The following is a 22,452-nucleotide window of genomic DNA, read 5'->3' on the forward strand; positions in this document are numbered from 1 at the left end:
TACATCGGTACGTGTTCATGTTTAAATTAGGTCACAGAAAAACATCTAGTGTAGGAACACAGGAATAGTCTTCAGCTCTCATACATTAACTAGTATAGGTATTGTTGTATTCTAGCTGCCAACTGGTGGTATGCTAATTTTAAAGTTGATTGTACTCTTCAAGGGTTCTGAATTTCTGTATGTTTACACTAGGACTCGGAACAGTACTGTCCTCTCAGGTCCACTTTTGCACTTGTTCTTGTGTTTGATTTGCACTTCGTTGTACGTCGCTCTGGATAAGAGCATCTGCTAAATGCCACGTAATGTAGTAAAGGCATTTTGTTAAACTCAGAAATGGATATAAGATTGGTATAAAATGAACCATCAGCTGGATATGGTTAGCCTCACCTTTCCCAGTGAATTACATGGCCACAGGACATGCCCCATGAATTTTTATTAATTTGTTTTGTGAATTACACAACTTTTCAAATATAGTAGTCCAGGGATATTTTAATTCACTGACGTGTAGTGTATTCCTTTTAACAGTAAACAATCAGCAACTACTATTAATCAGGTGGGGGTGTAATTATTGTTGCGACTATTGTTCATGAATTTCTCACTGGATATTAAAGAATTAAATAATCACTGATATGATCGTCTGCTTTGTATATTGTTTGTTACCATGTAATTTTAATGTCAGCCATTTAGGTGCAGAATCAACCTTTTGTTTGTCTCAGTTACCATTGGTTTCCCTTTTGTGTGGAAGGTTCATTTCACAGGTGATTTTGTGAAACCATATATCAATGACTATAAATTGGAGCCCATGGAAACCCTTGAGGTTTGAACACTGAAGCTGTGCCCCCAAAAAAACCCACACCCCTGGATACCAAACTGTCAACACCCTTCAGAAAGGGGAACTTCTTCACTAGAGAGCCAGCAACGATATCATGCAGTGCTCTAGTTCTGTTTGTAAAAAAAGGCCAAATTACAAAGGCCAAAGTTCCGTTTGAACTTTCTTGTAGCAGTTAAAACGCTAAAACCCTTTTAACATTAAGCACCAAAGTTTTTGCTCTCACACACTAACACGCTCTGACAAACAAACGCACACACAAAATGGCATTCACGTTCAGTTAAACCGCAGCAAGTCAAGAAACTTTCTGGCAAGAAACTTTATTCATAATAAATTTGAGAACGGTACAGAAAAGGCAGACCATGAACTTTTTGGCATTGGACACATAACAGGAGACTCCCCTCCATATAACGGGAGGTCTGAGAGTCGGTACATATGGCGGACAGACGACAGGCATGCGACCATGCACCCACAGCCTCTACGGCTCGGGAATCTTCACACGAACACGGTTTCTTCACTGAAGGTGTCAGACGCCCCCCTTTTACAATACAAATCAACGGGGTCCTTGCTTATGTTTATAATTGGTACGTAATCAGTATATATACATGGCGTCGGGAGCTCACGTGGTTACGATGGCGTTTCAGTCCGTCACATCGTCGGCTCTGTAAGCTCTCACTCTTGTGCAGTCACTTTAGTATTGCCTCGGCTTTTATTCAGCCGACAGTCGTTGGAAATCGATCAATCTGCATGACATGCATCACTTCACTGTGCTAATCAAGGGTCATTAACCGGATCATGTCAAATGACGACGCATTGAAGGTATATATTGACATTATAGATTTGATTATGTAATAAGGTCATGTTAAACAGGGATATCTGTCTACTCAATTTACAGAAATTAATTCAGGATTAGACCAATTTAATACTGTGCAAGGCAGGAAAGCCGTTGCTTTTTCTTATTTGTCTTAGTCAATTCTATTTACATCATTATGACCATACATTTATCATTTACAAAAATCTAAATGAGGTAACTAACACTAACTAACACATAAAAGACAGGGAAGCACAAAGGTTGGATGGCCTTAATTAAACTAAAATGTCTACAGTGAATATAAATTGAAGTGCTTAAGGGACACATTTTATCGACAATTTAATGTTTGACATTTTATTTGTTTCATCGTTGGCGAATTTTAAAAAAAGTTGCCGCACCGTTTTGCCAACAGTACAGTATTACTCTTATTGTTGTGCAATGCTGCAACTTTTTAAACAGCTGACCTTTTGTATTTACATTTTTTTTTTATACAAAGACGAATAGGAGCATTTAAATAACTGTTGTTGTTTCCTGCCAAAATTGTGTCCTCCCCCGAGAGGGAAATGCGGCAGTTCAGGGATTTTTGTTGTTGTTTGCCGCATGGAGAGAGAGTGCCCTCACCTACACAAAATAACAAAAAGTATTCGCCCTTCCCCCTCATGGGTTCCAGGCAAAAACAACAAACTTACACAATAAATTCAAATAAAAAAGGCAAAATAATGCAAAACCAAGCGATATCTCAGCTGGCCAGCTGCTCTCCAACAGGTCGAACATTGCAACAGGTTTTACAGACTATCTGTGATGGACGGCATGCCCTGAAGTCTCGTAGACTGACTGATATTTCCAGCAATGCAAATTCAACCATCGTACGTGTATTATACGTGCGTTAGTAGAGTATACTGTGCCATACTCCTCATTAAACATCTAAAGGCCCAAAACAAATCCCTGGACCCAGCATACCTACAGCTATAAACCAACACCGATCTTCTGTGACAATTTACAGGACTATTATAGGTCTCAGTACAATTAACAATAAGTGAACATGGAACGACACAAGCTAGACATTCAGCTAAATAAAGCACTGAGAGGATGTAATGCTACATATGGGAACATGTTTGATACAAACACGGGCCACTTTTTTCTTTACAATAATGCAGGAAATAGTGAAGGAACCTGGTCATTTATTTGAGCAAAAAGTGATCTTTGTTACAAACAGATTAACTGCTCACATTATAACCCAGAAAATTATTAAATGGACACTTGCCCCTTTTCTAGGTGTATTGGAGCAGTTTTTACAGGTCAGAAATAGAGATTTGCTCATACCGTTCTGTTCCATATTCAAACTCACACTCCATAGTATCACAAATCCGTTTCACAGAAGCTTAGACTGATAAGAAAAGTGGTGTGCTTTAGGAACATACGATATAATTATTTAAAAATGTTAGCTTTTATACCCCACTACCAGCAGGTGTGACAAACAGCACCAAGATGAATTATGTTTTATGTATCTCTGCATACGCAGTGCTTTTGCACGATGGCTAATCACTCGGTGCTAAAGATGAATGCAAAAAGGCTGTACCCTCAGGCACAAGTGAAAGGACAGGGAGGGTATTAAAACCACACTTTGTGTAACTCGAAACTTTCACCATGTGCTCTTTCAAGCTTATACAAGGATGCAACAGCGACACAGATCACCCAAAGCGCACAAATGAGCATACATATATTAAGCCTCAGTGCGACATACGTCGGTGCTTCTTTTGAAAAATTAATCTCATCACTGAATTGTTTGTCTCCGCTAGGCTGAAGCAAATCCACTACCTGAATATTTCTAAACCAAGAAATATGTCAATCTGCTTAGGATCACTTTCTGCTTGTACTCAGCCAAAACTCGTGATGAACTCCCCTCGCTCAGACTCCTCTCCACCAGGGGGCGCTAATTTTGTGCTAGTATTCTCGTTTTAGGGGGGTGCTGGTGAGGTTAGGGGTCATTAGTGCTCTTTGTAGTTTGGGCTAATCAATTGGAACTAGCTAATCTTCTGTAGGTGGGCTTTTACCCCTTTCCCTTATAGGAAATTTGAGCTTTTCATCGTTCCTCTAAGTGAATTATAGAGGTAACGCACAGGCTTCTGGGACAGGATGGAGAGGCTTCTGGGACAGGAAGGGGGCAGTCCGCAGGCCTAGTTCAGCTTCATCAGAGGCCTGTCCTCACGCAGGTGCCAGGTGGTCTTCTGCTTGTCGCTGCGGCTCTTGTCGCGGACCTTGCGGAGGCGGCGGGGGGGAGGGGTGGAGCGTGACTCGCTGTCCTCCTGGGCGCTGGAGGTGTCGGCCCCGTCCCGCTCCTCTGGGATGGCCCCGCTGCTGCCGCCCAGGGCGCTGCGCAGGGAGGGGTCCTCCGGGGAGCAGGCGGCCGTGGTCCCACTCTCGCTGCTGCTCAGGTCCGGGTCGTCCGCGTACAGCGCCCGGCTGTGGACGGCGCTCCGCACGAAGGTCTTCTCCCGCTCCGACCTCCGGCCCGGCTGCAGCTCGTTCATGTCCACGCCCGAGTCCAGGCTGGTGTCGTTGCTGTCGGGGGGGCGGATCCTCTTCTGGAGGTCGATGATGGAGTGCCGCACCTGGGCCACAGGCTTGCCCTCCAGCGAGACGAACCAGGCCCTGGGGTGCGGTGAGGGCTTGCCCTTGGAGAGCTCCAGCAGGGTCTGCTCTGAGATGCCCTGCAGCTCGCTGCGGAAGGGGCCCATGCCCACGGCCTCGTTCAGCGTCCCCGGGACGGACACCGACTCCAGCAGGCTGCTGTAGCGGCCCCAGGGCCCGGGGTTGGAGGCCATGCCCTGGGGCCCCTGGAGGACCTGCTGGTCCTCGTCGTCCTGCTGCAGCTGGGACAGCAGGGGGTTCTTGGGTAAGGTCTGGGTGAAGCTGTCCTTGCTCCCGGGCTCCGCCAGCGGGTCGTAAGCCTGGGGGCCCTTCCTGGGCAGGGTGGCCGACTTGCTGCCCGACAGCTGCTCGGCTGAGTGGAAGAGCTCGGGCGCCTGGAGGATGGCCACCGGCTGGCTGTAAATGTGGACCAGTCTTTCGGGAAAGAAGACGTTCTCGCCGAGTCCCATCTGCAGCCTCTTCTGCTCGGCCGTGTCCGCAGGGCGGGCGACCTCACTGCTGTTCATGTATAGGGGCGGCTGGGCGGGGCGGCTCTCCGCCCCCAGGACCCCCACGTTCTCATACAGCTTGGTGCTGGGCCGCCCCACGTCCTCCACGTAGATGTTGAAGTTGCTCTTGTGTCTGGAGGCGAGGTCATCTCTCTGAGGTCGAGACCTGTCCTCGTAACGGAACAAGCCTTCGCCGTTGTTGTTGGTGGAGGTGGTCTGGTCCCTCTTGAAGACCTTCATCTTAGTGCTGCTTCTTTTCTTCTTCGCTGGCTTACAGATGCACCCTCTGGAGATGAAGAACACACGTAGTTTAGGCTTCTTCGTGACATGAGCTCAAGGGGACCTCTGATGTTCTGTGAACCATCTGTTCTGCCTACGGTTGAGAACTGAAGACCATTCCAACACATCAAACTTCAACGAAGGAAAACATCTTCACAAACATAATTGAAAGTAAACTGGCAAAAGCTTGACAAAATGCCAAACATTAAGATCTGGAAACATTTTGTCCGAAAAGCAGTTTAAATTTCATTTGTCAAACATCAACATTTATGCTTCTATGAAAAGCAACATACTTTGAGGTCAGAAAACAATATTGATGTTTAGTACAATGAAATATGTCTTACCTACAGTAACATAACAGCACAGCTAAAAATCCAATAACAATGACTAGCGTCGCTCCGAGGATGGCCATGAGAAGGTAAGTATGGTATGAGATGAACTCCACAGCAGAACCATGTCCCATATAACCTAGATTTGCACAAACAGAAATCTGGTTACTGGAATTCACAGCTTTTGCATAAAATGAAAACAAACAAACAGACACAAATCATAGCCAAGTTATGGCATGTCATGAAAGGGACTTTAAGCACCAGCTGAAGTCTGGAGTTTTGGTGGAATAAAGCGGGGAGGACATACCTCTGGGGGAGGGCAGAGGGGCTGCGATCCAGTACCCCAGATGAGGAGCCTCATAGGTCCAGACCAAGCCACCCTCATCCAGTTTGACCAATCCTAACCCTTGCTTCACCCAGGCACCTGGGAGGAGAAATAGAACCACATGGTCTTCCCTCTGGTCAAATTATCCCCAGTGCCTCAGTGCAGTGACGGGGACACTGTGCTGTAGAAGATGCCTTTTGGATGAGATGTTAAACTGAGGTTCTGAGTCACTGTGGCCATTAAAAGATCCCATGACACTCTTCACAAAGTAGGGGGTTCCCCGGTGTCCTGGCTAAATTCATAACCCTGGCTCTTTCAACCTGCCACCTAATCATCCCCTGATTCAATTGGCAAAAAACATTGTTCTCTCCCTCTCCACCTTAGCTGGTGTGTGGTAAGCGTTCTGGTGCAAAATGGCAGCCATCCACCCATCTATCTATCTATCTCCTGCTCAGCTGCATATCCAGTGTCCTCCTCTAACTCATGTCTGTGTGAGCCCAAACTATCTGCTGCAATGTGCCAAGAAGTTCAGGCTGACCTATACAGTTTTACACATGGTTCACAAAGGGTTCATATAACGTTTACATGCTTCTCAGTACTATCCTCAATCAAGACTGGACATTTCAAACTGGAGAGGGAATTAAGCGGTCTCTGCTTCTGTAACACAGAGATATGGCCATTTGCCAGTGCTGTACCCACCAGTGTTCATGTCGAAGGTCCAGGCTGGCACGGCGTTAGAGGGCTGCAGGCGGGTGTGGCCGGGCAGGGGCAGTGTGATCTGGATTGGCCCGGTCACCTGAATCTCCTCCCCCTCTGAGTAGAGCTGAGCACTGACTGCTGCCACCGGCCTCAGCTCCAATGTCCCATAGCCTGAGAACACAGCACAGCGCTAATGTCCCATAGCCTGAGAACACAGCACAGCGCTAATGTCCCATAGCCTGAGAACACAGCACAGCGCTAATGTCCCATAGCCTGAGAACACAGCACAGCGCTAATGTCCCATAGCCTGAGAACACAGCACAGCGCTAATGTCCCACAGCCTGAAAACACAGCACAGCGCTAATGTCCCATAGCCTGAGAGCACAGCACAACCCACACCAATGGTACACACCAATACCTACTCTGGGTTATCCTGGCCATGAGGATATTACACACAATTATCACCTTCAAATGTAACAAATCAAAGAATATAAACGATAGTATTACCCTTTTTTGTGAACACAGTTCTAAAATCCACTTGCACATGTTGGCTTGTTACATCATCAGGGGTTTGGCAATTTAAACACAAAAAATTTATACAAATGTTATAATAATTTACAAAATTGTGAGTCTAAGCTACTCAACAGCCTTCAGTAGCTTAGACTCACTGAAGGCTGGTCTATAGTTGCTTCACTGAAATGTGTGGATTTGCGAGGGTGAGACTGAGTAAGGAAGGCGTTGATAACCTTTGCTCATGGCCACAGTGTACAGGAAGCAGTCCTTCTCCGAGGGCAGCTGTGGCACTGTCAGATAAGCCGTCACAGAGGAGATGTTGCTCTGTTCCGGAAGCTTCAGGAGGTTCTTGGGAAACTGCACACTGGGCTGAGACGAGGCATCTAAAAATATGCAAAAGGCCTTTATAACAAAAGCCTGAATCCCTAATATTAAACATAATAGCAGTTGTTTAATTGGCTCATTTGCATGCATGAGCAAAGATAAGCAGACAAGCGTTGCTTTCTACCATAGGAGGGGGAATCAAAAACAAGCCTCTGTTGACACTTTGACATCTCAAAGTACAGCAGCACATCGCAAAATGACACACGCACCAGATACTTTTCCGGATATCAGTACAGAATCTTCAAAGAGCCAGATGTTGCCTTGGTTTTGAGGGAACAGCGACAGCGTCACAGAGGAAAATACTGCAATTAACAGAAAAAAAACAATTAGGCTCATAAGTTCATGTATCACACAGTCTCCACTGCTGTTGACAGACTGCTGAACTGACACATAATATGGCAGCACTTCCACAGACAAGCCACCAGGTGGCAACCTCAGCCCAGGTTTGAGCTGCTCTCACATGACACCAGGAAGGGAGGTGCCAGTAATGCAGAGCCTATACCAGCTCTCCCCCTACACCCGAGTGGTACAGCTAAACAAAGGAACAATGACCCCCCCCCTCCCCCCCGATTACTGCTCACTGCAGACTCATACTGCACCCCCCACGCCCAACCCCGCCCCCCAACGCTAAAAACACAGAACACACAACCACAAAGCCACACCAATTTCATATTGACAAGATGGAAGATCTGATGAAAGATATTGTCTGAGGATAAACAGACAACATTCTCTGTATGTTTTATCACAAGAAACACATTTGAGAGAGCTAGGATGGCCATCATTTGTTAAACAAACCATCTTAAATTTGGGAAATAACTGCCCACAAAATCTCATGCTCGGCAATTTAAGACCTAGATATGTATATAATAATATAAACTCTCCCTATTATTCATATTCAGTTATGAAAACAATGGAATGGAGTCAATAGTGGACTGAAGGTAAAATCTTATGTCTTTCAGAGAAACTTACTTAAGAGATATGTTTCTAAGAATGGCCACAGATATTCAATAGCCTATTATATAAACAGTATCAAAAATGAAATTCTCCATTTGGCTGTAACCACGGCTACACCTCCACAGTGTGATGTCATGCTGGCAGCAGCTGCTGAGGGTGATGTCAGGATTAGGTTACACATCCCAGCGGAGCACGGCTGCGCAGAGCCCCCTCCATCAGACACCCAGTTTCACAGCCTCAGATCCGCTCGCCCGTCATAGCAGCGTGACGCGGGGGTGTAAACGTGTGCTCACTTGGCATTTTGGCGGTCCTCCAGGGCAGGGGCGCGAGCACGTATCCGTCGCGCCGGGCCAGGATGGTCAGGCTGGAGCCCAGGCTGTAGGGCACCCGGAGCAGGACGGCCCCATCGTCCTCGGTGAGAGCTGCGTTGGTGCGCGTGTGGTTCACGAACACCTCCACCCGCGCCCGGCCCAGGTACTGCCTGCTCCACAGGTCCTTCACCTGCACCTTCAGCGTGAACGTCGACACTGGGGACGCAAATACCGGAAACAGGGTTTCAGAGAGACGAAATACAAAAAACTGGGTTTCAGAGACACAAAATACCGAAAACAGGGTTTCAGAGATGCGAAATACAAAAAACAAGTTATCATTACATTACAGTCATTTACCAGATGCTCTTATGAATGGTAAATGGTTGGCATTTATATAGTGCCTTTATCCAAAGTGCTGTACAACTGATGCTTCTCATTCACCCACTCACACACTCACACACCAATGGCAATTGGCTGCCATGCAAGGTACCAACCAGTTCGTTAGCAGCATTTAGGGGTTGATCAGGAACACTTCGACACACCCAGGGTGGGAATTGAACCGGCCTGCCAGATGATTGCTCTTAGCACCTGAGCTAATGTCACCCCGCTCTTATCCACAGCGATGTACAATGAAGTGCAAATCAAAGCAAGGGACAAGTGTGTTGAGGACCCTTGAGAAAAGTACAGTTCCGAGTCCTAGAATCATTTACAATGAATGATGTGGATTCATCAGTTATCCAGTTTTTTGTATACCACGTAAGAAAAACCTTCTACAAATAAAGTTACTTAGATTTTTTGAGGGAAAGCAGCTATTGACAAAATATTTGTCGGTTTGAAATACAGACTAAACTAGATTGTTGTTTACTCTATATACGTTTACGAGTGTGATGCACAATGTTGAAAATACTCAATCATGCCACTGAAATACTGTTTCAACATCCAACATGAAATATTCATTTAGGAAAGGAATACCAATTTGCATTAATATTTAATGATATTTACAGTACCAAGCCATTCCTACTGTGCGATAATTGACAGATAATCCATGGGCATTCACTAAAGAGCCACACGTGATGCTGATTTGATGTTAAAGGGATAGTTCACTTCCTGAGTTTTTTATTTTTATTTTTTAGATTATTTTATACAGTTTTACTGTATTTGATTGGCCCAGACTGTGTTTGTAGTTTATGAAGGATAGTGTAGATATAGCAAGCTGGATCTTTGGTCTGTTGAAGCAAGGTAATCCAGAAACTGAACAGCAGCGTTTATGTCACTGCACATGCCACGCAGATTCAGCGATGGACAAGCTCTGGGCTTTGAGCAGTTGTCGAGGCTTGGGGTGTTACCCTATTGTTCCAGACAAGACTTGGCCTGAGTCAGTGTGATAGAGTTTGTCTGTTCATTTTTATTTTGTGTGAGGGTGGGCTTTTTGCTGTGAGTGACATAATAATAATACAAAATATCTAAAAAGCAGCTTTCATAGCTACTATGCCTCCATAGGTGGACCTGTGTCTTTCACCGTATTATTCCAAATTATAATATACACAATTATGTATCCTGCAACGTCTGAAATAAATACATACTGGAAGGAAATGCTTGAGATACAAACTATTTTTGTAGCTGTGAACCTGTATGTTTGCAATTGTGAGTACACTACCAAAGTAATTGGTTCATAGGTACAGCCTCCAGAAACATAGCATAAACGCTTTTTTGGAGTTTCTTGAAGCCTATTTAATTCCTTTATTAAATTACTAAATCCACATGCCTCTATGGCAACCATTGTTCAGGTGATCAGAAACTTTTAGCATCTAAAATATCCTTCAAGGCAGAGTAAGAACTGTGGATATGTGAACCAACCCTTTTAATGGCTGGGGGCTTTTTTATGCCCACACTATACACGTGTTTTACATCATACATCAATCCAGGTGTGTTTCCCAAAATGCACCGTGGCTATTGGCCACGAACCCACCTTTTGATTCATTGTTCAAAATCATATGAAATAAAAAAAATAAATAAAAAAATATATAATTGAGTTCGAGGTCACCCCCCTTGAAACAAACGAAACAAGGAAGCAAATCCAGAACGTGCGTGCTCCCTTCTGAACCCCAAATACACCAACCCACGAACGCACGCACGCACACCACTGCGTCCCACAGGGCTTCGGTCCTGTAGTATGGGCAGGGCGTATAATATGCAGCAACATAACAATAACACATATAAACTCTTTCAGACGACTGAGTTTGTGTGAACACGACAGGGATGTAATATCAGCAACCAATTCAGACCAGACAATTCAGAGGTGAGATGAATTACAGTAACTGTGTAACCGTGACCATTTCTTTGCTATATTCTGCCTGTAAAGTTTTTCAGAAATACTTTATCAGGCTTGAACACATTCTGTGTATGACTGATGCTGACAATGCCATCTCTCTCTTCTTTCAGGTGAGCAGTAAAGAGAAGAAAGGAAAGAGATATCAGAGACCTGGATCTCACTAAAAGATTCAGCACAAAGCGGGAAAAACTCCCTCATCGCTCCTACTAGCAATGCAGAACATAAGAGAAGACCCTCTGAAAATATAGTTCACAAGTGAATACATATGAAATCTGTACCGAATCTGGGAGTCTTTTCACTTCGGTTACCTCAAAATGAATTTCTCTGATGATAAAAACCTGTGGTAGTGGCTCTCAGGATCTGATAAGTGCCTATGTATGTTCCCAGAATTCCCTGCTGTAATGTCTCTTTGAAGCTGCAGAAGTGTTCAGAATTCCTTGCTGGAAGGTCTAATTGCAAGAATGCATTGATACGCCATACTGGTTCCTTTGTGCATTGTCCCTGTGTCCACAGAACTCTTATCTGGAGCAGATGCTGAAATATAATTAAATTCGTAACATATTTATTCGTATTTTTTTTAACTCAAGGCCTTGAAAGGTCTTTTGAGGGGCCGTACTTCAGTTTAGGAGAGAGCCTCAGTGAGGTTGGGCAGCTGTGCTTTAGTTTGCTTTTTTTTTTTTGCTAGAACAGTCGTCATCTGTAACTGAGAGACTGACTTACTGATTGACTAACAGTCAGGAATACAGGATATCATGTGTCATGTCAAGAATCATATAAAGATTAAATAGGTGGAAATTTGGTAGTTAAAACTAAAATGCTGTAGCATTTTTCAGCTGTGAAGCTAACATCCTTTTAAAGTCTTACTTCTGTTGTGAGATAGCTATGTGATGCATCTATAGCATGGGCAACACTACTGCAATTACAAACCATAATTGGGTGATATGTGTTTTTCTACCCACAGGTCAGCAAATACATACTGTCTTTCAGTCGTCCAAAAGAATAACATTACAGGCTGAAAACAAGTTAGAGGAAACAGGAAAACTGTTAAACTGTTAAGGCAAGCACACCCAAGGGCAAACTGTACCGAAACCACTCTGAACAGCACACCTTCAAATGATTTTCTTAATAAAAAGCTGAAAGTTTTTTTCAAATACAAAAGATAATATGACTAGATTACATTCCCAGCAGCTGCAGGCTGGCCCCTGACGCTGTTGCATGATGGGTATGCGTGAATCGTTCCGTGTGACCAAATTGCTGACTGGGCGACTCTGGGTTGCATGAAGAGCAGCCATGTTTGCAGATGGCTGGGTACTGGACAGGATGAGTTATTGGCAATGTCACCTTGCAGGGAGGGTATAGCGCATACTATGGGTCGAGTGCCTGTCCAAAGGCACTGTGCTAAAAGGAGATAAACCCAGAATTTATGAGGGAACTCAATGAATGTGCTGCACCATAACGATCCAAATGAAATAGCACACTTTGTACAATTTAGATAAGCTCTTCGATGTTGGCAAATTGCAATGAATATAATCAGTATTTTTTGCAGTACAGGTATGTAACAAAGGCCGTCTGAGACAGGTTAGAATAAATAAATAAAATGAGTTATTATTTCATTATTAATGCACTTGAGACTGTCAAAAGAAAGATTTAAAACCCAAGATGAAATGGATTCTGAGAGACAGACCTGCAGGGTATTTGTAAAGCAGACAAACTGACGGTTAATTTACATAATTAGCTGTTTATGAAAAATGAGAAATTCTGCTGGGAGCCCATGAAGTACTGCACACAACTAAACAGTTCCTGATTTTCTGATGTTGTAAGTGACCAACTCTCCCCCTGGTCCATTTACGAAGGGAAAGGTCAAGGAGAGTGCTTAGCCTGTACTTGTTCTGTATAATAATGTAATGTATTAACTAACACTTATGCACAGTACTGTTTTGCACGTCGCTTTGGATAAAAGTCAGCTAAACAGAATGTCTTGTAATGATCTGTAGTCCGTGTTTTAAGAGAGAAAGAGAGGAGTGTGAAGTCACAAATTACTGAAGAAAAACATTAAATGATACCGCTTCCAATGATATTACAACAGGAGAGTATGTGCAGTGGACACACACACACAAATGCACACACACACAGCTCATTTCAATCCCTTATTTTCTTTTCTTCCTTTCTTGCCCTTAGCTCCACCCATCGGGAGAGCCTAAGAAAAGATGAAAAAAAAAAGAAGTAAAGGGGAAATACATGAATTAGGCAAAAGGAAAGTCCTTGCTCCTTCAAACATCAGTTCGAAGCCACGTCAGTTATAGATGGGGCAGATGGGAAGAGGTGGATCCACAGGTCGATCATTTATGTCACGCTTTAGAAAAAAATACTTCTGCAAAGGATGCACTCCTCACGAGAAAGGAAAGTTTGAGATGAGCCCAAAGACTTTCTATGAGACTGCATCACACTAACCCCAAAGGATGAGATTCATACCCAGGTGGCAGTGACACACTAATCACAGACCCACTATTGAACTGAAGACTCAACTCAAGCTATGAAACAACCGGAGCACACATTATCCGCAATACAATACGGTTAGTCCAATCCTTAATGAGATCCTTTGATGGACAAACCCAGGAACATTACAGCATACAACGGGCCAGATAAGCATATAAGCAGGCATATTTGGGCCAATAATGAGCGATAATGGCAGCAGAAAGGCACTCAGCAGGTTACCCTTCCATGCCAGCACTGGACCCCTGCCACCAGGCGACGGGGCATTAAGCAAAGCCGCGATTAATCTGCTCCTCCTAAATCACCCTGATGAAATGCTAGCCTAATGTCCACCGATCCCATCGCTCTTATACTCAAACAGCTGATGTAACCGCACTTCCATCATCGATCGACCTGCTCCGACCAGCGCTCAGGTCTGAGAGAGAGACGGCCGTCTGGCAGCTGCCAAACACTCAGCTCCACTGTAATATAATGGTGCGAGAAGCTTTGGTGATCTTAGAAATGAAAATATGCCAGGATAGCTCACAAGGTATATGACCATCATATGTCCATAAGAAACTAACAAAATGTTTTGTTGAATATAAAGTTATTTTAAGGGAGCTCCCTGATTTACAAAAATAAGAACTGGACATGAAAAGGACATTCATTGGCTCTTCTGTGAGCGGAATTATACTGGAGATTCTTCTGCATGACATCATCCGCCAGGCCAGCATTTCATTGGCTGATGAGACTCCAGGGTGCCCATTTTGGGAATTATTCTATGGTTTTTGATCTGATGCCATGTAATGCGACACCCTCCAAGCAAGCGCCTACTGGACCAGTATCAGCATACCAGTTTTCTAGCGGCCTACTAATAACAACACCTACAGTAGCCTGCCGACACCTTTTTTAATAATATGTTTGTCACATGGATAATAAAGGGACAACAGAAACATGGAGCAGTTACAGTAAATGTTCTTGACAGGGAATAATGGCAGATTACAATAATCCTCTTGTTAGTCTTCTCAGCCACAGAGAGACCCCTGCCCTGTCGTGACTATACTGCAGAAATTGATCATTAAAATGCGACCGTGGCTAAATCTGCTACGCTGATCATCACTGGCTGCTCATTTGCTGCGTGCGTGGCCTCTGATTTTATGAACCAATCCCTTGCACTGCTGTTGACTTTAACAGTCCTCCATTTTCTCCTCCCTGGCAGCAGTGGTGTTGTGTAAGCAGACTCACACATCATGAAACAGCCCTATGCTGATCGGGCTCTTCATCAGTTCCACAACGTTACTAAAGGAAGATGGGAATAAATTAATTACCGCTGGCTCCCTTCGATTAGTTAGGTACAGCACACTACTGTTAATCTCAGGATACTAATAAAACCCAGTTAGTGCAGCTCAGTACAGTGCTTGAAGGTGACCAGTATACTGCATACTTATCTTTATGAAGACATTCGTGTACTGTACTTGTGCTTTTCGATAAAGCTGATACTATGGGAAACAAAGTTAGGGCGCTCACTAAAAACTATTTACGTGGTTGCAGAACCTCTAATGCCTACATTAAAAATATATATTGACGAATACATGTGAATATACAGCAGCACTCCAAATACATGTGTAATGCATGCCAATATATTATTTTTTATCATCAAATAAACCCTGATACAGGCAAAACAGTGACATAAGAAATGCATCAAAAATGACAGCAACTAGAGCAAGGGAAGAATTTTCAAATGTGGCCCTAAGGCATCAGAAATTCTAGCACTAATGTTTTTTTCTGCCATGAGCTCTCTGTCAAAAAGGTACGATGAGAAAATCAACTGGGTGTGCAAGTTACTGCCTCTCTTAAGCCCAAAAGACAGGGAATTGTCACAACCAGGCTGTTCTCAATGAGCAATTAAGCGGCAGGGCTGCCCCTGGGATTCAGCCCCGACAAAACATATGAAAACGTGTATTTAAACAAAGCAGTGGCATTTTGAACATCCTATTCTAAACCGCAGTACAGTTTGGTACCATGGCATCTGAGAAATACATTCTGCAGGCTTTAAAGCATAGGCCTGCCTCATTATTGATTTGGGCTACATCCCCGACACAATGACCCACCAAACATATCTGAAAGCTGTTGCACACGCTGGGAGAAAACATATCGTCCAACGCGCAAAACGTAGCAAAAACATTGTCCAATTGAACGTGCCCCAGTTCTCACACCTTGAGCTGCAGGTCAAATCCAATTCCATTGAACTCAGTGGAAGATTGCTCTGCTGCAAAAAGAAAATCAAACATCTTCATATTATTCAATACACTATATTACATAACTTTTAATATAGCACATTTCAAGAAACAGCTTCTTATTTCAAAAGTGACTTGTCTCGAGGTGCTAAAATAGCTGAATTAAGGGAATTTATTTTGTATAGCGCTTCTTGTCATAAAAACACTTTAGAGTAACAGAAGAGCAAACACCACACCTGAACTCCAAGGGGGCGGGGTTGGGCGCACCTCAAACAGTGGCAAGAAAACTCCCCAATGGAGAAAATGGGACGAACCTGGAGGGGAATTCCATCCTCTGCAGGCCGACAAAGTAAACTGCAACCTCCTTCCTACGTCACAAGAAAATGGCAGACCAAGAATGCCAACACACTGAACGTCTAAATATGAAAACATTTAATTCTGGGATATTACTACAGTAGTCGAGGCTTACGGTCTTAAGAGAATGTAATGGGGACATTAGGCAGTGCTGTTGAAATGCTGTATTCCCCAAGCAGTACCCTTTGAGCACAGCCCGATCCCCCCTCCCCCTCGATGCCCGCGGCGGTAACGAGCGGCCGCTGGTCCCTTCATCTCCTCAGGCCTCCTAATGGGGTGGGTGTTTACAAATGAGCTGCTGCAAAGGTCCTGTTTGGGTCCACAGGAGAAGGAGGGGGGCGGCACCCAAAAAACACCTGCTGTCTCAGACCAACCCTCACCCAGGGCTGGGCCCTGACAAATGTATGCACTGCACGGTGGAAGCTTCTTTTCTTTTTTTCTTAAACTCAGAGTGAATGACGGAACACAAAGGTAATCTGTTCCAGCCAGAACAAGCGGCCCTAGTGGACCACAGGTAGTCATAGGTAGGCCAGACAGATGGATCTGAGCAGGGTACAAAACCTTAAAAACGAGAGCGCCCCATCATCACGCAGGGATCAAAAACATTAAACAAGAGAGCCCATCATCACACCAGGATCAAAAACGTTAAACGAGAGGCGCTATTATTGGGATCTGGAGGGCTTTCATCGCATGCCCCAGCATGAGAAGGCAGCTCCATCACCACTTACCCCTCCAATGGGTGGAAATCTTAAATGGATAATCTTTCATTATCATTTACTACACAAATGAACATTCCTCTCTTCACAAATGCAGAAGGAATAAGTCAATATTCATTTTGAACACAGGGTCCCCTTTACACTATTGGCATTGCGTTTCCACCACACAAAACGACCTAGAAAACGCCAACATTGAATCCCAAGGGAACACACTGCCTCTGAATGCTAAATAAATCATTACCATCATTGCCACAGCATGTTCAAATTCTTAACTGAATGGCATTCTGGGATGAAACCCTTTCAGTAGAGTACAGTAGCTTCACGATGGTGATTGATGCAGACCATGGGCTTCACGATGGTGATTGGTGCAAACCATGGGCTTCAAAATTGGTGATTGGTGCAAACCATGGGTGGTGGTGCCCATGCTGGAGATTGGTGCAGGTTCACACAGGTTCTTTTTTATTCATCATTATTGCTGTATCCATCTGGTTATTTAATCTCAGAAAGCAAGTCTCTAATGTGCCCTAATGTCAACCTGACCAAAATGTATAAGGCCACAAGGTAAACTGCATGGATCCTGTATGTTATCTATAGTAATCTATACACAGTTCATCCATGGTTTCAACTGGCAATAATGAACAGTTTCATCTAAAGGCCTGTCTCCACAGAAAGACAACAGAAGAAAATAGGGACAATTCATAACAGATAATGCTTCCCCAGTGACACTGTCCTGTTAAGAGATTTACAGCTTGTAAATATTGAGAAATGACGATGCGTTTATTATGTACAATCTGTGGCACCATTGTAATTCTTTCACTTTAGTATCTGCACAGCAGTACGGTGATTCATAACACGGCTAAATAATTTTAAGTATACCACATACAGAGATATAAAACCTACTAAATAAAGAAGATTCACAGTATTTTGGCAAAGACAGAAATTATACCTTAAATAAATGATCACATGCAGTATATTTTTTAGAAATACACCGCTGTGAAGTACATCCATCCATCCATTATCTGAACCCGCTTATCCTGATCAGGGTCGCAGGGGGGCTGGAGCCTATCCCAGCATACATTGGGCGAAAGGCAGGAATACACCCTGGACAGGTCGCCAGTCTATCGCAGGGCACACACACCATTCACTCACACACTCATACCTACGGGCAATTTAGACTCTCCAATCAGCCTAACGTGCATGTCTTTGGACTGTGGGAGGAAACCGGAGTACCCGGAGGAAACCCACGCAGACACGGGGAGAACATGCAAACTCCGCACAGAGAGGCCCCGGCCGACGGGGATTCGAACCCAGGACCTCCTTGCTGTGAGGCGGCAGTGCTACCCACTGCACCATCCGTGCCACCAGCTGTGAAGTACAGAAAATCCTAAATAAAGGAAACACTTTATACACTGTATATTGAAGAAGGGGCTTCCACACAGTCAAGGTTCTTGAGTTTACAATGGGCAGAGAAGTATGTACAGTTCCATACTTGTCTAGATCTAAACTGAACATCTATGGCGAGAAGCAGCAAGAAAGATGGGTGTTTGTGTGCTTCAGAGTGTAGGAGTGCTAATCTCTTGGACTTCTCTTGAGCAACAGTGGCATGGGAGTAGAAAGGACATCTAGGAGCATAAGCAGATGGACAGTACACGCTCCGACTGGTGTCCGTGCACTGGTTAAAGACAAACTAGACCAGCAATTCTGAATGCGCTGATGTCCCACGATCAGGCAGTCTCATCAACAACAATCTGTCAAGAACTTTACCAAGAGGGATAATACGGTTGGCCTTATATTGACTGTAAAGTCAAAAATGTCTACAGCATATTGGTGGATCTTTAATTTCCATAAGGGTACTCCTCTGACACACTATTTCACAAATTAAAATCGCAATCCTAAAAGCTGACTGAAATGTCAGTGTACGTCATATACTTTGCAATGATGCCATACCCACACAGGATAACTTTCTTTTGATGAGCTATTGTAGCTGTTCACAAACTGAAGCTGCAGTTAAGTTACTGTAAAACACATTTTGAAATGTACGCACTGCTCTACATAATTCTAAAAATACTTGGTTCTGTAGTAGACGATTTAGGCTTTCTTTAAGAACCTCTACAATCTCATCCAGCAAATGTTCTGTACCTGTGTCAAATCCGTTTACGACCCTCAGTGACTGCTCCACAAGTTTACCTGCCCATTAATGAACAATGATCAAGCTGTTATTCAGAAAATCCATAATACAATGCTAAAATTAGCCCAATAGGGACCACATGTATACTCTTAGAGTTAAATGTGCTCCATCGGGTGCCCTGGTCATTGAGGTAAAGATGAAAGCTTGCTAGAACACCTTCCTATGCTCATTTCAGAATAAAGAGTCTCCTCCTACACATTTACTGGCTGCTCCGGGAATATAGCAGGAACCTCCTTTCATCCATGAACAGGAACACACAGAGAACACTGCATTTTTGAGAAGCGGAGGAGTTCCCTCCTGTTTATGGGCGAAAACAACAGATGGAGAAAGAGACCGTAGGGGTCTGAGCGCCTGTTCCCACACACGGCACTGCCGTGGAGAGATCAGTCTCTCCCACACACACGGCACTGCTGTGGAGAGATCAGTCTCTCCCACACACACGGCACTGCCGTGGAGAGATCAGTCTCTCCCACACACACGGCACTGCTGTGGAGAGATCAGTCTCTCCCACACACACGGCACTGCTGTGGAGAGATCAGTCTCTCCCACACACACGGCACTGCCGTGGAGAGATCAGTTTCTCATAAGACTTCCTACACACACACACACACACCACTACAATAGAGATATCAGTCACCACACTCCAATTAGGGAATACTGGCTTTCCGACATAAATGTGGTGTTAATTACGAAATGCTGCGGACACAACCAAGGTCCTGTTTACACTCATTCCCACAGTGTAGTTGACCAATACGTCCAATATGCACATTCTTCCATTCTGAATTTGAATCGTGTGGCTCGTCTCATTCTGTGACTGAAACAAGATGTTGTTCGCGTTTCATACATTGTCATGGGCGACTCAACAGCAGGCTGGGGTGTCTTTGATCCCCAGTTCCCCACTCGCTTACTATGGGATGTTTCTGTCTGTAGATTGTTGAGGTGTTTACATTCAGACCTGACACTAGCAAAATCAAACTGACAACCTCCAGATATAAACACAGGAACAATCTTATTAATTTGTCCAGTTATAGCACAGACACCAGGTGTAGTATGTATATATCTGTGCATAAATGGGATATACACTCAGTGACCATTTTATTAGGTAGACCTGTACAACAGCTTGTTAATGCAAATATTTAATCAGCCAATAATGTGGCAGCTGTTTTTCAGATCAAATGTCAGAATAGGGAAGAAATGTGATCTAAGTGACTTTGACCGTGGAATGATTGTTGGTGGGTGGTTTGAGTATCTTAGAAATGGCTGATCTCCTGGAATCATGCACAAAAGTCTCTAGACTTTACATCCAATGAGCAGCAGTTCTGTGGGAAGAAATGCGTGGTTAATGAGAGAGGTCAGAGGAGAAGGGCTGGACTGGTCAAAGCGGACAGGAAGGTGGCAGTAATGCAAATAACCACGTAGACGAGCATCTCTGAACAAAACGCATCATAACTAAGTGGATAGGCAACAGCAGCAGAAGTCTAATAAATACCTGGGTCAGAATGTATATCTCTGTATAAATGGGATATACACGGTATAGGATGTCATATAAAGATGTGAGACAGGGCCGAACACCAGACGGGTTTCAGGAAAAGGTTCCAAGCTTCCCCCGAAAAGACACCTTATCCTACTGCAGAGAGTTCGATTTTTCTATCGGAATACTGCTTTAGCTGAAGAGTTTTCGGAAAGGCAGTCATTTCACACAATGAAACACTTAATGGAGAAAACAAGCCTCTACTTAATCTTGTAAAGGCTGGCTCACTGTGCCGGAACACGTTAGAAAGATGTGGTTTAGAGAGCCACTGAGCTGAAGGGCCTTGCATATTCACTGGGACACAGATAATCCTCTCTCATCCCCCACCTTTAAAGCCTGAAACTTAATCCCATTATCTAATGCCAGCAACGTTATAAAGAGGTGTACAAACCCATAAAGGCTAATTCTCCTTGCTCAAATTTTGATATGCTTTTCGTTTTCAGTGCTTAAAATGCAGGTTTGCCAATGTGTGCAAGTAGGCATTCAGTTTAAGTCAGATCATATCATGGAGATCAGATGGCGGTTTTAGCAAACCCCTCATGAAACAAAACTTCCGGATGGCTTCTGAAACTGAATCTAAAAAGGTGAAGTAATACTTTGGGAATAATGTTTATGTCAAAAGAAAATAAATAAAATGTAAAATACTGCATCCCTGGGGCATCCCTGGTTAGCAACGCTCTAGTGGTGTTATTTTAGTCATTTACCAATCAATCTTTTAACCTTTTTATAGAAACCCAACCAACAAAACATTGTTTATAAATAAATACCAAAAAAATGAAAACATTGAACTTCTACACAAAAACCTATATATGTTCGTCTTTAAAAACCACCACGTTCTTCACTGCAAGATCTCTCTTGGCTAGGACAACGTAGTCCAACAATAGCGTAGGTATCCGTATTTTCTACGTACTCGAGCATGAAGCCATAGAATCCTAACCACTGGATTTCCGCCGTCCAAACACGACTCTCTCAACACCCTGCCGTGGCGTGTGGCTACCTTCTTTATCGTGCACACTCCACATTGTATTATAGCCAAAGACAGTCGCGCTAGATTCATAAGGAAATTGTATCAGTATGTCATGTTGTTGATGTTCTTCAAGTCATTACATCATATACAATCAACTGGGGGAAAAAAGCCTTCTCGACAATTTTTCTTGAAGTGAGCATATTTGACGCATTGCCAAAGTGTTTAATCATGTAGGCTACTGTCCTATGGCGGTACTGATAAGCGTCCATCTACATTGGACATCAATTTGAATACATCATAGTAATTCGGCAGAACATACGACGTTAAGTTAATACCTAAAATCATATTTTAATTCAATTCATATTTCATTCTATTTTCTTTACCGAGGCAACGCAATAATAATAATCATAATAATAACATTAATAACAATAATAATGTCCCTATCCCTGCTAGTATCCGCACCTTTGGCGTAATTGCACAGACCCAACCCAAGAATAGCAGCATACGGGAGGCTACCTGATGTGGAGACCGAGGCCTTGCGAACCTGGCGGTGAAGGTGTTGTAGCCGCTGCGGGCTAGCGAGGGCCTTCTGCAGGATGGAGTTGACATTGTCGTTTGCCAGCACAGCTGGTCCAGCGGCGGTGGGGCCGCCACCCGCTCGCGTCGTCAACACATCCTCAGAGAAAATTAACAGCGCTAACAACAGGTAACCAGGGAGCTCGTACATGGCGAAGGAAAGCCGAGAAACCGAGACATCACTGCGAAAGTAAAATGTAGCTTGGAGCATCGAGTGCCACCTTGTCCTCCTCATGGATACGCCATGGTTACGAGAGGATGGAGCAGTCTGATTCCGGCGGGCACACAGCGAGCTGCGCGGGTGGGGGTGCGGCTATGAATTAAAAACACGGACGTTTCGCAGCGTCGGGAGGTGTACCTCACCAGCAACCTCATGGATGCCACCTGTCGGTAGAATGCGTGGACCTTTTACTATAAAACCACTCTGATACAGTCTGCCTCTGTGTGCTGATTCTGGATCAGTATTGAGCTGTAACAAAATGGTTATGGTTAGGAGGAGGAGTTG

General features: G+C 44.1%; 1 protein-coding gene across 1 annotated transcript; it reads right to left on the bottom strand.

Annotated features, from left to right (window-relative positions):
• Nucleotides 1-1,133: 1,133 nt before the first annotated feature.
• fam171b (family with sequence similarity 171 member B) lies at nt 1,134-22,235 on the bottom strand. The gene is made up of 8 exons (XM_061226706.1): nt 21,888-22,235; nt 8,557-8,790; nt 7,519-7,611; nt 7,159-7,308; nt 6,413-6,583; nt 5,696-5,812; nt 5,404-5,527; nt 1,134-5,066 (listed from the first exon to the last, which is right to left on the bottom strand). The coding sequence occupies exons 1-8, from the start codon at nt 22,180-22,182 to the stop codon at nt 3,818-3,820; spliced, it is 2,433 nt and encodes an 810-aa protein (XP_061082690.1). The 5' UTR covers nt 22,183-22,235; the 3' UTR covers nt 1,134-3,817.
• Between the last annotated feature and the right edge of the window lie 217 nt (nt 22,236-22,452).

Source organism: Conger conger, chromosome 17, assembly GCF_963514075.1.
Source record: "Conger conger chromosome 17, fConCon1.1, whole genome shotgun sequence".
Taxonomy (NCBI): domain Eukaryota; kingdom Metazoa; phylum Chordata; class Actinopteri; order Anguilliformes; family Congridae; genus Conger; species Conger conger.

What these genes read in the sequence shown, in the direction of transcription:
- fam171b (XM_061226706.1), bottom strand. Translation starts at nt 22,182, where the DNA reads ATGAGGAGGACAAGGTGGCACTCGATGCTCCAAGCTACATTTTACTTT. An exon ending in CACTGTGGCCATGAGCAAAG is followed by an intron (nt 6,584 to 7,158) that starts GTTATCAACGCC and finishes CTGTGTTCTCAG; the next exon opens with GCTATGGGACATTGGAGCTG. An exon ending in GTGCTGTTATGTTACTGTAG is followed by an intron (nt 5,067 to 5,403) that starts GTAAGACATATT and finishes CTTCATCTCCAG; the next exon opens with AGGGTGCATCTGTAAGCCAG.